Source organism: Podarcis cretensis, assembly GCF_951804945.1.
Source record: "Podarcis cretensis genome assembly, chromosome: 3".
NCBI classification, from domain to species: Eukaryota; Metazoa; Chordata; class Lepidosauria; order Squamata; family Lacertidae; genus Podarcis; species Podarcis cretensis.
The window spans coordinates 804,558-820,088 of record NC_137172.1 but is presented as its reverse complement, the minus strand read 5'-3'; the positions used below and the strand labels follow the sequence as shown (position 1 = coordinate 820,088).

Here is a 15,531-nt window from a genome sequence, read left to right as displayed (position 1 = left end):
TCTCATTCCCTGTGTGCCTAGAGATGGTGTCAGCCCTGCCTCCTGATTGGCTGAGGAGGCGGGAGGTGGGGCTTTATGACATGCCTGGGAGTTTGCCAGCCCCCTTCCTAGGGCAGCCCTCCTTGAACCGCATGGCCAGTGGGGCTGGTGCTGGCGCTGGCCCAGACACCTGTCCAGGTGAAAGGGGGGCTTTGTTCAGTGACCCCTCACTTGCGCCCATCCCTCTCCTCCTTGCCTGTCCCCCCCAGTGTGATGCCCCTGGTGGCGCAGTGGGTGCCTGCAGGAAGAAGAGCGGGGCCTGCCAGGGCCTGCCAGTGCGTCTCCCATTTGCTGCCCTGCAGAAGCAGCTTCCTTTGCAAAAGGCAGAGAGGCCTCTCTCCCGCCGGAAGGGCCGAGGGCGAGTCTGACACGCACAGCTTGCTCTGGGGCCCCTGGACTTAGTGGCAACACCGGCTGCCCTTGGGGGCTCCCATCCTCCTTTTGTGCCTTTGTGCTCAAGTGCTGCAAAGTTTTGGGCATCTTCTCCCTGCCTCTTTGGAAAGATGCTGCTGGGGAAAACTGAAGTCTGACTCTGTCCTGGTCAGGAGAAGCCTTTGGCCTTGGCCTGGGTGAAGGGCAGGCTCAGCCACCGTGGGTGGAGCCCCCTGGATAAACCAGAGGGGCTGCGTGAAGTCTCCTGCTGGGGTGGGGGAGAAGCTCCCACCTGTCTGGGAGCTGTGGGGTGCAGTAGCTACTGTCTGGTCATGCTCCTGAATTAGTTTCTTTTTCTGCTGATTGAGTGGAATGGAAGTGAACCCTGTCCGTTTCGCCTTGGGATGGCCTTTAGTCAGGCTTGTCCAAAACCCCCAATGTGATTTGTTCTGCAAAGCGGGGGGTGGGGACTTCCTGCCTCTGGGTCAGATTTGGCCCACCAAGCCTCCCCCTTCTTGCTTGAGTATTTTACACCTGTCTCATGGTTCTGTCATCTGCTGCCAGGAAGTTACAGCTCCAATACTTTCCCCAAATCACACCTGACATTGCTTGTGGCATCCGGTGTGGGGCAGGGAGAGACCTGGCTGGCTGGCTGGCTGGAGTGGAGTCCCGCTTGGTCCCTCCGCCCTCTCCTCCCTCTCATGGGTCAACCCACTGCCCAGTCCGTCTCTGCAATCGCCTGGCATCAGGTGACGGATGGAGGTGGTCCCTGGCCACTTTCAAATGTGGTTTCGGCAGGGGGTGGAGATGGAGATTTGGACTGCTAGGCCAACCAGGTTTGCTGCCCTTGCTGTAGAGCAACAGGGGCTGAGGCTTCTTCATGGCAGAACATGTGTTTGGTGCTGTCAGAGCTGCCTCTAGGTCCCAGCTCACAGAGGACCAACGCTAGGCTGTAGTTATGTACAAAAGTCTTTATTGAGGTTCAGTTTCCATTTCCAAGCCGTAGCGCGCAGCTCTACGTCTTAAAGCCTAGACCGGCGAAGTACCGTCTGAGTCTCCTCCCCTATGACACCAGTTTAAGATCCTAGCTCTGCTCCACCTTTTCCGCTGCTCTCTCCTCCTCTGGGTCCTCCTGCCCGCTGGGGCATTGCCCTTTCTGGACTCTTCCGACGCTGAGTCGCTTAGCTCCTCCCCCTCCCTCCGGCGGGCTTTAGGACCCGGTTCCCAATCCTCACTCTCTGCTGTCCCGCGCTCCTGTACATTTGAACCTGCCTCTCGCGCCAACCCAGTGACCTTCCTCCTGACCGTTACACTGCTTCTGTCACTGCTTCCCTCTTCCGGAATACTGGCCGGATCTGACCTCTCCTCTGATGTCTGACTCCCCGATGGAGGTGTGGTCAGCCCTGCCTTATCTTCTCTCCCTGGTGGGGAATGCACTGGCCCCGATCCTTGGGACTCTTCCCCCCAACTCTGCTCTGGTGGGGAAGCTGGTCCTGATTTCCAACTACTGCTCTGGGAGTCTCTGCTCCCCCCTTGCTCCTGGGGCGTTCCCCTTGGGAACCCCCTACCCCTGGCGCCCCCTTCTGTGAATCTTCCGATTCGCTGGAGAGGCTTGTGGAATCCCTCGGTCCACTGTCCTCTTCTCCTACGCTCCCCTCGGATTCCTCCCCCTCGCTCTCCATCTCCTCTCCTCCCTGTGCCTCTGCTCCTGAACCCCTGACAGGTGCGCTGAGGTCTTGGGCTCAGTCCTGAGCACCTGAGGCCTCGCCTTTGGAACCACTTTGCTCCCGTATGCTCCCTGGCGAGTAACACCTCCCTCCCTTCTCCCTGCAGTTGGGGCATGGCCGTCAATGTATATTCCACTTCTGTGACGAGCGAGAACCTGAGTCGCCATGACATGCTTGCGTGGGTCAACGACTCCCTGCAGCTCAACTACACCAAGATCGAGCAGCTGTGCTCAGGTACGGCGGGGGTCAGAAGGGGCGGCGATGGGGTGGTGCAGCCCTGGCAGTGCGGGTAGCCTTGAACCGTCAGTGGCTTGGGGCGTAGGGAGAAGCAGGGACCTTGACTGCTGTGCTGGGTTCCAGAGACTGTGTGGGAGAAGCCAATTTCTGTGCCCTTTCCCTTGGCAGGGGCTGCCTATTGCCAGTTCATGGACATGCTGTTTCCGGGCTGCATCCACCTAAGGAAGGTTAAGTTCCAGGCTAAGCTGGAGCACGAGTTCATCCACAACTTCAAGGTGCTGCAGGCTGCCTTCAAGAAAATGGGTGTGGACAAGGTGGGTCTCCGGAAGGGAGGCGGCGTGGGAGGGGGCTTGCCTTGGGCTCCCACTGGTGCAGCCCTGGAGCTGGGTGTCAGGGCTGGAGGCAGAGGTCTACGGGAAGGCTTTGGCTCCAGCTGGCAGCCCTGGCTCCGTTTCTCAGAGGCTGGGCACCCTTGGCTTGCATGTGGGATTTTCATCTGTATGAATAAAGACCATGGGTTTGGCCAACAAGGTTTGTAGCGTTCCCAAAGCAAAGGAAGGATTGTACTCTGATTAATAGAATACACACAGAGACTTGACCAGCAAGACTCTGGGAGGAGGTGCCAATAATAATTCCCGTCCACCCTCCAGCCCAGGTCGTTTTATTCACAAAAGAACGTTTTACACAGTGTACGTAAGAACCAATCAGATTTCCTCTGAGCATTTCAAAAACCCCACGTGGGACAAAGTCAGTTCAGAAGAAATCCTGTTAACTACAAAGACTGCTTTGAGCATGCAGACATAGCTGAGAGTAAATAAAACAGGACTAGAGGAGGAATGCATTCAGCCAAACCCCGTAGGTCATAAACAAGCAATAAACACGAGAGGAAGGATGGCAAGGAGGCGGGGATCTTTGTCACCTTCATCTGAAACTATTTCTTGGCCCTAAGATTAACAAAACCAAGGAAGGGTACATCAAAGAACTGCCTATTATTTTATGGCCTAGGATGCCTAGTGCAGCAACTGGCAACTGGACTGTGTTGTTGAATGGTTTTTTTAAATGTAAAGGTTCATCATTGTTCCACCCGATGTGTATATCTTTAAGGGGCCAGAGCAAAATAACGAGACCCAGCTTTACAGCTGTGAAACATAGCAGGTGCTGCTGAGTTGTACTGTTTAAGGTGTGTCAGCAATTGGGTGTAGTATATAAGGAGCAGCACCTAGCTCTCCCATTACCCTGGGGGACGGCTTGGTGGTTGGGTCTGGTTTGTTGTTGATGTATTTAGTGTAAATGGAGTTCTTCTTTTTCTTATTAAAACCTTGTTTAAGTTATTTTTGAGTCCCTTTTTAATGCATGGTCTCCCCAGCAAGCTCTCTGCAGCGCTACCATACTGCAAAAAGTCAACATGTGTATGTGACTTGTCAAGCAAGAAAAATAGGACAGATGCAGAGGCATGGATTGATCAGAAATCACATCAAAATGGCTCAAACCCAGCCAACGCCATGCTTTCATTGCGGACACAAATGGCTTGCTCCGTATTTTTTTAAATTCCTCATAGCAATCCCACCTGATCACTACAAACGTTTTTGGCTCTGAGGTTCTGTGAGTGACCAGGTATCTCTTAATGATCTTTCCCCCTCTCTCTCCTGGACTTGTTGCAGATCATCTCAGTGGAGAGGTTGGTGAAGGGGAAGTTCCAGGACAACTTTGAGTTCATTCAGTGGTTTAAGAAATTCTTTGACGCCAACTACGATGGGAAGGAGTACAACCCGCTACTGGCGAGGCAAGGCCAGGAGGTGGCGCCTTCTCCAAACCCAGGTGATCAGATCTTCAACAAACTCAAGAAACCCATTGGCACTGCAGGTAATGTCGCTAGAGCCAGCGGGCACCCCAGGATCCGGCCTCCAGCATGACGTGGCACCCCGGCATCCAGCTTGGCAACTCCCAGGGCACCGGGGGGAGGGGGGAAGGGGAGCCCACCTCCCTTGGCGTGGGAGGCAGGATCCTGCTGTGCAGCCTAGGGACCCAGGAAGCCGCCTTATCCCGAGTCAGACCCACTGGTCTGTGCTGGGAGGAATTCCAGGCAGGGAGCGCGTCCCCAGCCCTGCCCAGGATTGAACCAGAGGCGGGTCTGAAAGGAGGGGGAGCAAGCAGGGTCCGACAGCAGAGAAGTCCTCTGGGCATTCCAGATTCCAGGTGACCTTAGAAAAGAGCGTGATTGAGAAACTTATTAAAGAGAGTGAGTTGCAACCATTTCTCCTAAGGCGGGGTCTCCAGACTCCTCAGCAGTCCTGGCTACCCTTCTGCAGACGTGCTGCAGTTTGCCAACGCCGTTCTTAAAAGCTGGCCTCCTGTACCAGGGCTCTGCTCTTCTGTTAGCGCAGCCTAACACTGCATTAGCCTCTGGGGTCCACGTAGCCCTGTGGGTTGGTCATGCCAGCAGGGCTCAGCCTGCTTCCTCCCGAGGAAACGACCCCTCTCAGCTTGGCGCTGTGCATAAGCAGATGGGGCCTGGCTGCATTGCATGCTGCAACCTGTCTCACACCGGCTCATGCCTGTCTGTGGAATTCGGCTGCTCTTCTCAGAAGACGTTCAGGGCCGCCTTTGCCTTTGGGGGTGGGGGCTGTGGCGCCCAGGCCTGGCCTGCTCAGAGCTGCTCTTCCCCCTCCTCGGAAGCTTGCAGAGCACACCCCTTCCTGTTCTCCCTTTGGAGTGAGCCACATATGCCCATTTCACAGAGGAGGCAGGTTGAGGGGGGTGGCTGCTGCAAAGCCACACGATGCCCTGGGCTCAGGCGTTTGATGCCCTACCCTTGTAGGCTCAGAGCTGGCTGGGTCTGGGGGATCCTCAGTCCTCGCCTGTCCCATGTTTCCTTTCTCTGCTTCCCAGAGGCTGGAAGAGGGTTGTGTGCCCAAGGCTGCTCAGGGAACCCCCCAGCTTTTTAGAGGGGATTGGTATGGCAAAGGAAGGATTAGACTCTGGTTAATAAAATACACAAAGCTTGACCAGCAAGACTCTGGGAGGAGTGCGTATAATAATTCCCTCCTCACCCCTTGGCCCAAGTCGTTTTATTCACAAAAGAACTTTTTACACAGTGTTCGTAAGAACCAATCAGATTTCCTCTGAGCATTTCAAAAAAACCCACATGGGACAAAGTCAGATCAGAAGAAATCCTGTTAACTACAAAGACTACTCTGAGCATGCAGACATAGCTGAGAGTAAATAAAACAGGAAGCAAAGAGGAATGCTTTGAGGAAACTCCGGAGGTCATAAACAGCAGTAAACAGGAGAGGAAGGATGGGTAGTATTTACCATCTCCTTGTGAACGATTAACAAACTACATCAAAGCTACCTTCTAGCTTTATGACCCAGGATGCCTGATGCAGCAGCCGGCAACTGGTCTGTGTCCTAGAATGCTTATACGTGCCTGTCAGGCGTAGAGAAAGCAAATGGCAGAGGTGCAGAGGCTTGTGGGATTCGATCAGAAATCACTCTCAATGAATGAAACCCAGCCAACGCCATGCTTTCATCGCAGACACAATGGCTTGCTTCATTTTTCATAATTCCTCATAGCAATTCCACCTGACCCCCACACTCTGGATATTTGCACCCCTACAGATTGGAACCTGGGTGGCAGCACCCAAAGCCCGCTTCCTCTCCACCTTTCAAGGCCTGTTAGTGGAGATGCCCCCCTGTCCAGGGCCTGGTCTCCCCCTGGCCTTTTCCGGACGAAGGGACCCTGACGAGGGGTGATAGAAGAAGTCCCCCTGCCCCCCAGACACCCTCCCTGAGCCAGGGAGGGGATACCTAAGTCACAATATGGAACACACACACACACAGAAGCTCTGGGTGAGCAGGCCATGGTGGCAGAGGGTTGGGCTGACCTTGGTTGCGGCAACCAGCTTCCTTCCTGCTGGAGCTTCCGCTTGAGGGGGACAGAAGGCCCCCCCCAGGTGAATTGCAGGCCCCAGGTGAATGGGGCGAGCTCCGGCATTGATGTGATGAGTCCAGAGATGAGCCCAGAAAGAGGAGTGGGGTTCCCAGGGCCGCCCTGCATGGCTCTCCCTAGCGGCTTGCTTTGCTCTGCGGTGGCAGCAACACCCGCTGGGGGGGGGCTGGCTGGGGGCACGGCTCTTTCCTGCATGTGTGTAGCTTGACGCTGCTGCCCTGTGATGGTGGGCATGGCGGGAGGAAAAGCCTCTCTGCTCTGGGGGTGGGGGGAGAGAATTATTTGTCCTTGGCTCCCAGGGAGGCAGGAGGAAGGGGGACCCAGAACCAGGCCCCCCGCCAAGCAGTCACTCTTTGCAGTGGTGCAGAGCACCCATGGGAGCTGGATTTCAGCCAGTCCCTCCACCCAAACTCTGCACCCTAAGTGGCCATTTCTCCTCCCTTCCCTTCCCTCCCCTCCCCTCCCCTCCCCTCCCCTGTCCAATCCACCTCTGGGACTCCAGCTGCACACGGTCTTCTTGCAGGCCTCACTCAGGCACACGCCCTAGCAGAAGCAGATGGGGCTGATTGCAGGGAGACTCCTGAGTAACTTCCATTTCTCTTTCTTTCTCTCTGACTTCTTTGCACAGTCCCACAGCGAACCTCCCCCACAGGCCCCAAGAACTTGCAGAATCCGGCCCGGCTGAACGTCGCCCCCAGCAATATTGTACGGAAAAACCCTCCCTTGGCCCGGAATGGGGGCAGCGAAGCAGATGCCCAGATCCTGGAGCTTAACCAGCAGGTATGGGGCAGGGAAGGGGACGCGGGTGGAGCCTAGGACTTGCCGATCAGAAGGTCGGTGGTTCGAATCCCCGCGACGGGATGAGCTCCCGTTGCTCGGTCCCTGCTCCTGCCAACCTAGCAGTTCAAAAGCACGTCAAAGTGCAAGTAGATAAATAGGTATCGCTCTGGCGAGAAAGTAAACGGCGTTTCCGTGCGCTGCTCTGGTTCGCCAGAAGCGGCTTAGTCCTGCTGGCCACATGACCCGGAAGCTGTACGCCGGCTCCCTCGGCCAGTAAAGCGAGATGAGCGCCACAACCCCAGAGTTGGTCACAACTGGACCAATGGTCAGGGGTCCCTTTACCTTTACTTTTATGGGGCAGCAGGGCTTTGAGCTTTGCAGAGGCTCCTTTTCCTGACTTGAATATTGGGGGACCCTGTTACTGTCAATCCAAATCAGGTCAATGAGTGCCCCCACTTTAAAGAGCAGGTCAAGAGAACGTCCAGCCACGTGGGTCAGGCCTCTGATGCCCTGAAGCAGCCCCTTGGCTGTTGTCCTGAGCTGGAGTCGCCCAGGTGGTCTCAGCAGCGCCTGCCTCTTCCTTGGACGTCGCCCAGAGTGGCTGGGCAACCCAGCCAGATGGGCAGGATATAAATAATAAAACATCATCATCATCATCATTTTATTTTATTTTTATTTGCCTACCTACCATGAGTATGGTGATCTGAAGAATTAGTGTTTTTTCAAAACACACACAAATTGGGGGGGGGGGGAGAGAGAAAAGAACCTAAGTAGAGGCTTCTGGGTCAGGCCAAAGGGGGCCCATCTCACTTTGGCCAAGCAGACGCCTCTTCTGAGAAGCCCACAACCAGGGTTGACACCCCCTTAGCTGAGACTGAGCCTGTGGGACAAAAGGCAGAGGGTCTTCTCAGCAGTGGTGCCCTCCCTGTGGAACGCTCTCCCACCAGATCTCAAGGAGATAAAGAATTACACAACTTTTAGAAGACATCTGAAGGCAGCCCTGTATCGGGAGGTTTTTAATGCTTGATGTTTTATGTTTTTAGATAAGCTATAAGCCGCCCAGAGTAGCTGGGGAAACCCAGCCAGATGGGTGGGGTATAATAATTATAATTATAATTATAATTAAGTGTGAACTTTTTGAAACCCACCTGTGTGAGTCTGGGGAAGAAGAGCAGCCTTTTCCCTTCCCTTTACTGCATCCCTAAAGGGCATCTCCCTGCAAGGTCTGTGCAGGCCTTGCCCTTGGCCTTGATCTCGGCTGCGGTAGGAGGGGCTGCTGGGGTTGGTGCCCCCTTGCCCACCCTGGCTCACCTTGCCCCTTCTCTCCCCGGGGCGGGGGCAGTTGGTGGACCTGAAGCTGACGGTGGATGGGCTGGAGAAGGAGCGCGACTTCTACTTCAGCAAACTGCGAGACATTGAGCTGATCTGCCAGGAGCACGAGAGTGAGAACAGCCCCATCATCTCAGGCATCATCGGCATCCTGTATGCCACGGAGGTGGGTGCCAGCCGGGGGGTGCAGCTGCCCTTGCCCCAGCCCTGGCCGCTGCTCTTGGAGGGAGGTGGGAGCAGCCCTGGCTGGTGAGCCTGGCAGGGGGGGGAGCCCACTTGGCCCCGCCTGTGTCTCACTCCTTCTCCCCGTCCTTGCAGGAAGGCTTTGCCCCCCCAGAGGACGAGGAGCTGGACGAGCAGCACCCGGAGGACCAGGATGAATACTAGCTGGGCCCCCGCCCTTGTGCGCTTGCTCGCTGCCCCACCATGACCGACCGCCCCACACTCCTCACAGGCCATGGACATTTACGGTTTTGCATTGTACAGCCTCCTCCTGCACAGTCACACATTATAACAGGTTTCTACCGACCCGAGAGGCCCGCGGTGCTTTCTGTGCGTTCCGCAGATCCCGTGGGAAGCCCACGACTACCTGGTAAACAAGCGTCCCTAGAGAGAGGAGACCAGCGCTGTAAATAGGCCTGCGGTGGGGCAGGATGCTGGGTCCGGTGCCCCGGGCTCTGCCCCCCCCCCGCCCCGCTCCCATCCCACCCCATCTTCCTTATTTATTGAATAATTTTATTCTTTCTCCAGTTGTCTTGGGTGTGAGCGCTCCCAATCCCTTGTATTATATTGAGAGACAAATTCTTTGTATATTTTTCCGTACTGGATTTCACTTGCACTTTGCCTGTTGTGTTTGTGCGGAGCCAAGCTCTGGCACCCCCTCCCGGCTCGGGGGAGTTTTGGGGGTGTGCGAGCCGGGGGGGCCAGGCCCAGCACTGGAGGCTTGCTAATTTGGGTGGCGGGTGGGAGGAGGGGAGGGCTTGGACTTGGAATATTTATTTATTGGGGTTACTTTAATTAGGCTGCTGAGAATGTGGCTTTTCCAGCTGCTCTGTCTGACATATCAAGTGGGTTGAGGGCAGGAGAACTTCATAGATGGCTGCGTTCCTCTGCCAGGAGCTTCATGGGGGGGGGGTGACCCGGGAACATGGCAGCCTTGCAGTTGGGAAGAGAAGGGTGGACAGGAGCTCTCCCCCCAACCCCCAGATCCATCTGTTTCTCATAAACATCTCTTTGGTTTGCGTTCTTGCCCTTGGGACGCCCACCATTGGGAGGGGCTCAGGCCTTTGCCGGCTCCCCCCAGTTGTGGCCCACCAAGGTTTTAGTTCATGCTGTTTTGACAAGATTGCCACACAAACTCTGCCTTGGCCTGTTCCTCGTTTTGCATTGCCTGTTTGATCACAGACACCGGTGTGCAAAGCCTGCATCTGTGTTGCGTTTTATTTAAAATAAAAGTTGTGTGGTTCGAGAACTTGTCTGCTGCCTCTGTGCCATGGAGTCCTGCCTGCACTCCAGTCTGCAGGCCTTGCCCCCCCCCCAAAGCGTGGGGCTAATCCCTTTCGTGGTTACTCTTGCGGCTGGGGGCAATCTTTGCTTTCTTATAGAGCCCAAGTTTTATTAAGGCTTTTCACAACACAATGAAACAAATAAAACAATTTCTAAACCAAAAATGGTAAGAAAGAGAAAGAAGAAAAGGAGTTAGAAGACTATAAGGTGTTGGGATGTGTCTGGGGAGACGGGGCATTTTGGCAGCCCCCCAGAAGGCTCCAGCTACCGGCCAGCAGCCGGGCGAACTCCGGTTCTCAGAACAGCATAAATCAGCGACACAAGCCTCAGACACCTTTAGAGACTTGGCATGCTCTAATCAGCAGAGTGAATAACTTCTCACAATGGAAGTGGTGGACAGAGACATATGTAAGCATTATTTATAGGCGTTTATTCAGCATAGTTCAGGAACAAAGGAAAAACATGCCTGCTTCCCTTCATGTCCAAGCAAAACGCAATATAGCAAAAGCAATATACAACGGAAGTTCCCAGCAGACTGTGCTGGACTGTAAACAGGCATGTAACACACAACAGTAATGCCTGTTCTGGGCACCACAGTTCAAGAAGGACACTGACAAACTGGAACGTGTCCAGAGGAGGGCAACCAAAATGGTCAAAGGCCTGGAAACGATCCCTTATGAGGAACGGCTAAGGGAGCTGGGCATGTTTAGCCTGGAGAAGAGGAGGTTAAGGGGTGATATGATAGCCATGTTCAAATATATAAAAGGATGTCACATAGAGGAGGGAGAAAGATTGTTTTCTGCTGCTCCAGAGAAGCGGACACGGAGCAATGGTTCCAAACTACAAGAAAGAAGATTCCACCTAAACATTAGGAAGAACTTCCTGACAGTAAGAGCTGTTCGACAGTGGAATTTGCTGCCAAGGAGTGTGGTGGAGTCTCCTTCTTTGGAGGTCTTTAAGCAGAGGCTTGACAACCATATGTCAGGAGTGCTCTGATGGTGTTTCCTGCTTGGCAGGGGGTTGGACTCGATGGCCCTTGTGGTCTCTTCCAACTCTAGGATTCTATGATTCTATGCCTGTTCCTTTTAAGGTGGAACGGAACTATATCCTAACCTAAGGTCCCCTCTCACTGATATATCCTAACTTTTCTCCCATACAGGGAAGGGTGTCCCTCCCAGCTCTCACCTGGGAGCAGCCCTTCATTCCCCCAGCCTCCCCCCTCCCCTGGGAAGTCTCCCCTCCCCTGCCTCTCCTACGGGGTCCTTCACCAGCTTTCCATCATCTTCACCTGTATGAAGTTCTTTCTTACCAAAATACATTGAGAGTATTGAAAGGAAGTAATAAAATTCTATTTCAGGAAGAAATAGAAAAATGAAAGTGATCGATAAGAGCAAAGGATTAAGAACAATAACAGAATAAAGCAAGAGAGAGAGATGAATAAAAGGGACTTCCAGCTCTCTGCCTGTCAGTCGTAACTGCAAGATTCCTCCCGATAATCCCATGGGGTGTCCAGTTCTTCCTCTCACTGCTAGCTGAGTTTTCCCAGGGTTCAATCCAGGCATCTCATGACCATTCCTTATCCTCATCATCCAAGAGGGCTTCTCCCAGCTTCCGTGGGCAGGGGAAGCCAGTCCCTGCCAGGTGCCATCTGTGGTCTTGTGTCTGGCCCTGTCCTCACAGCTCCGCCAAGGCTGCCCCTGCTTGGGAGCCCAGAGCGGGGGCTTCTGCACACAGGAACCAGGAAGACCACCTCCCCCCACCCCACCCATTTCCTCTGTGGCTTGGAGGTAAAACGGCTGACCCAACGTGGAGGTGGAGAGGTTCGCCAAGACGCAAGAAGTTCTTGTAGGCAAAAAGTACACCGGCTGAATGAGGTGAGGCCTGTCAAACTGGATTACAGGAATTCAAAAGGACTCTTCTTTGGGTCTCAATCTGAATTACAACCTTAGCATTTTACAAACACTCAGAGAAGTGGAATGACGGTCTCTGTGTTAGTGGAATAGAAGCACAGCTGTGGGGGGGGGGCTTTCAAGGGGAAGACCAGCTGTGCTGCCCTGGTACTTTATGAGTCAACACACACTTGCCGTTTGTGTCAATGCACACCCCTCTTGGTATTCTTGGGTTGGGTTCCATGCAGGTTTTCAAGCAGATCACAGAGAGGGTCTCTCTCCTCCTGGTCTTTTCCCACCTGACTTGTTTCTTAGAAGAGGGGCTCCCAAAGCAGTGGCCCAAGAGCTTCATCTGGGTGGTCTGTGGTCTGTCTGCAAAAATACAATAAAAAAACCATGCAGCACCTAGCACAACACATTGCAAAATACTCCCTCATTGCGAGAAGTGAGGTTTCAGGAAACCAGACAGAGGGCCTTCTCGGTGGTGGCGCCCGCCCTATGGAACGGCCTCCCTTCAGATGTGAAGGAAATAAGCAGCTATCCTATTTTTAAAAGACATCTGAAGGCAGCCCTGTTTAGGGAAGTTTTGAATATTTAATGCTCTATTGTTTTTAACACTCGATTGGGAGCCGCCCAGAGAGGCTGGGGAGACTCAGCCAGATGGGCGGGGTATAAATTATAATTATTATTATTATTATTATTATTATTATTATTATTATTATTATTGCAATGGGTGCAACAGGCAGAAAAATTAACTATGGCTCACCAAGGCTCTCGGCAATTTTCAGGTGGTCTCTCGGGGAGGGGAAGTTTTGAGAACCAAATGGCTGAGAAACTTACTTATCCCATCCTCAGCTCCGTGTGGCGTCTAGCCTGTTGCTCAGGCGTAGTCGGTTCTGCCACTGCTGTGTGAGTTGGGACGGTGAGCAAGTGGATCAGGCATGGTTCAGATGTAGAAATTGGATTGGGGGGGGGTGTCCTTGCACAGAACAGATATTTATGTATTTTGCAAAAGAAAAAACAACTATACCGCCAGTTGTTAGGGAAAATACCAAAATGATTATTGGTACCCTGGTTCGGTTGCCTCGGATGGCCAGTCAATCCAGATGCCAGTCATATCAATTAAATGGTGTTTAATAAATAAATAAATAATTTTTTATTTATACTCCACCCTTCCCGGTTCAGAAAACCGGGCTCAGGGCAGCTAACAACAAATTTAAAACACTTAATTGATGCAACAAAAAACAACATAAAATAAAGTATAAAATGTAAATAACAATAAATTCAGAATCAAAAAATCAATTTAGGGGGGAAATCCATCCAATAAACATTAGATAATCCCCAGGGCTAGCTGGCTGAATTGGTCCTACTTGGGCCAGCAAGGGGGTCAGGGGAGAATTAGCTGTGGGGTCTCAGAGTGGGTGATCTTCATAAAAAGGGGAGGGGAAGGGAGGGGAAATAAAAGATCAGGCTGAATTCAAATTAAAGGCCAGGCGGAATAGCTCTGTCTTACAGGCCCAGCGGAAGGAGGTTAAATCCTGCAGGGTCCTGGTCTCATGGGACAGAGCATTCCACCAGGTTGGAGCCATCACTGAGAAGGCCCTGGTCCTGGCGGAGGGTAGTCTGGCTTCCTTAGGGCCCAAGACCTTCAAGCTACTATTATTCATGGACCTTAGGGTCCTCTGCGGGGCAGACCAGGAGAGGCTGTCCCCTAAGTATGAGGGTCCTAAGCTACAAAAGGCTTGAAAGGTCAAAACCAATTTATTAGCATTGCAATGCCAGCAACACAACATAGCTAATGGCCTCCGAACGCTTACAAAGCATTTCTCTGCTTCTACTGTCTTGGCCGACTTGCTCGGTGCACGGCTAGCTTTCTCACAATCCTTCTCGACGTTCTTCGGCCATTTGGGTTTTTCCATAACGAACAGAACACTGAGAAAGTATAGCACAGCATAAAATCAATAAAATTCATAAAACCTCTCTGAAATACATCACAAATCACTAGATCAGCACAAGATGAAGAGAGCGAGATCACCCTTCAGGGAAAGGCTGGCTGGGGCCGGGTAGAGAGCTTGGTTTTAAATGAGAGCCAAGAGAGACACAGGTCACAAGGGATACCTGGTGAAATGGGGGGGACACGGAAAGCTGACTTGGGCCCACCTACATGTCATCAATATTGCCTTCACTGGCTGGCAGGGCCCTCTCCCAGGCTGCCTGCAGGCGCGCTCGCACTGAGCTGTGACTCTTCCGTAAACCAGAGGAAAATGGTGATCTCTTGAGACACAAAGGGCAGGGAAGGGGCAGGATGGGGTCCAACACGCTAGAAATCCCGTTAACGTAAAAATCCAAGGGCTCCCTTGGACAAAAACAAAGTCACCAACCAGGATAACTTGGAGCAAAACAGAAGCCTGTAGGCTTGGCCTTTATTGAACTGTTGCAACAGAGTGCTCCCCTCACTTGCAGGAGAGAGGAAGGACCCAGAAAAATGGTGTGCAAGGCCTTATAAAGACTTTTGAAATAGCCACTCTGTAGATCAAAACCACCCCCAGAAACATCATACATACATCACAGAAAGGGCGGTCTACAACAGAAATCTGAGTGCGTTGTTTATCTCCTGTCTGGCAGGTTACCTATTAACGCTCACTTGATTGGATACCCTGGGGAGCCTGGCCAGTGTTTTGTAATGATAAGTACTTAGTTCCTGGGCCAGGTCACAGGCTCACACTCTATTCCTATCTTAAATCTGCCCTTAAGACAGGATTTGTGAGGAAAGAGACAAGGGGGAGGTTTCCCACTTTGACCTTGCAGAGAAAACATTTGCTCAGTTTAGGAATCAAAATGGCTTCAGGTCGGTCTTCCTGTGCTGATCTATGTACATGCGGTTGGTACACTTATGAACATTACCATATATCTAAGACCATAAAATTCCTATCACACCCCAAAGGGGTGGAATCAAGGTGGGTGGTGATGGCAGGTGCCATCTTCCTCTATACTTAGGAGACACAGGACTCACCATGGTTGCTGACTGAGGACTGTGTTCCACCTCCACTGTCAAGGCAGCAAAGATTCTGAATACAGTATCAGTTGCTGGTAGCCACAACTTAGCGCTGGACCTCATGTTTTCCTTACTGAACTTTGGGCTTGTTCTATTCCTAATTGTTCCTGTCATTTTAGCCAGCTCAGTGTATTCAAATAATTTTACTTGCCATTCCTCCTTTGTCGGGACCTTTTCCCCCTTACATTTTCTAGCAATGAGCTTTCTTGCCAGATGTTGTTGTTGTTTAGTCGTTTAGTCGTCTCCGACTCTTCGTGACCCCCTAGACCAGAGCACGCCAGGCCCTCCTGTCTCCCACTGCCTCCCACAGTTTGGTCAAACTCATCTTCGTAGCTTCGAGAACACTGTCCCACCATCTCCTCCTCTGTCATCCCCTTCTCCTTGTGCCCTCCATATTTCCCAAGATCAGGGTCTTTTCCAGGGAGTCTTCTCTTCTCATGAGGTGGCCAAAGTCTTGGAGCCTCAGCTTCACAATCTGTCCTTCCAGTGAGCACTCAGGGCTGATTTCCTTCAGAACAGATGCATTTGATCTTCTTGCAGTCCATGGGACTCTCAAGAGTCTCCTCCAGCACCAGAATTCAGAAGCATCCATTCTTTGGCGATCAGCCTTCTTTGTGGTCCAGCTCTCACTTCCATACATCACTGCTG

General features: G+C 52.6%; 1 protein-coding gene across 3 annotated transcripts in view; it reads left to right on the top strand.

The window, feature by feature from the left end:
• The window catches only part of MAPRE3 (microtubule associated protein RP/EB family member 3), a 36,396-nt gene extending 26,492 nt beyond the window's left edge, over positions 1–9,904 (top strand). Inside the window, exons 1-7 of one of the 3 annotated variants that reach the window (XM_079968986.1) lie at positions 98–177; positions 2,245–2,372; positions 2,544–2,689; positions 4,037–4,238; positions 6,953–7,104; positions 8,447–8,599; positions 8,752–9,904. In XM_079968986.1, the coding sequence (XP_079825112.1) occupies positions 2,252–2,372; positions 2,544–2,689; positions 4,037–4,238; positions 6,953–7,104; positions 8,447–8,599; positions 8,752–8,820 (843 nt within the window). In that variant the 5' untranslated portion in view covers positions 98–177; positions 2,245–2,251 and the 3' untranslated portion in view covers positions 8,821–9,904. Of the gene's footprint in view, positions 1–97; positions 178–2,244; positions 2,373–2,543; positions 2,690–4,036; positions 4,239–6,952; positions 7,105–8,446; positions 8,600–8,751 lie in introns of those variants that run through there. The other 2 variants (XM_079968985.1, XM_079968987.1) reach the window with 2 other exon arrangements.
• The last annotated feature ends 5,627 nt before the right edge of the window (positions 9,905–15,531 follow it).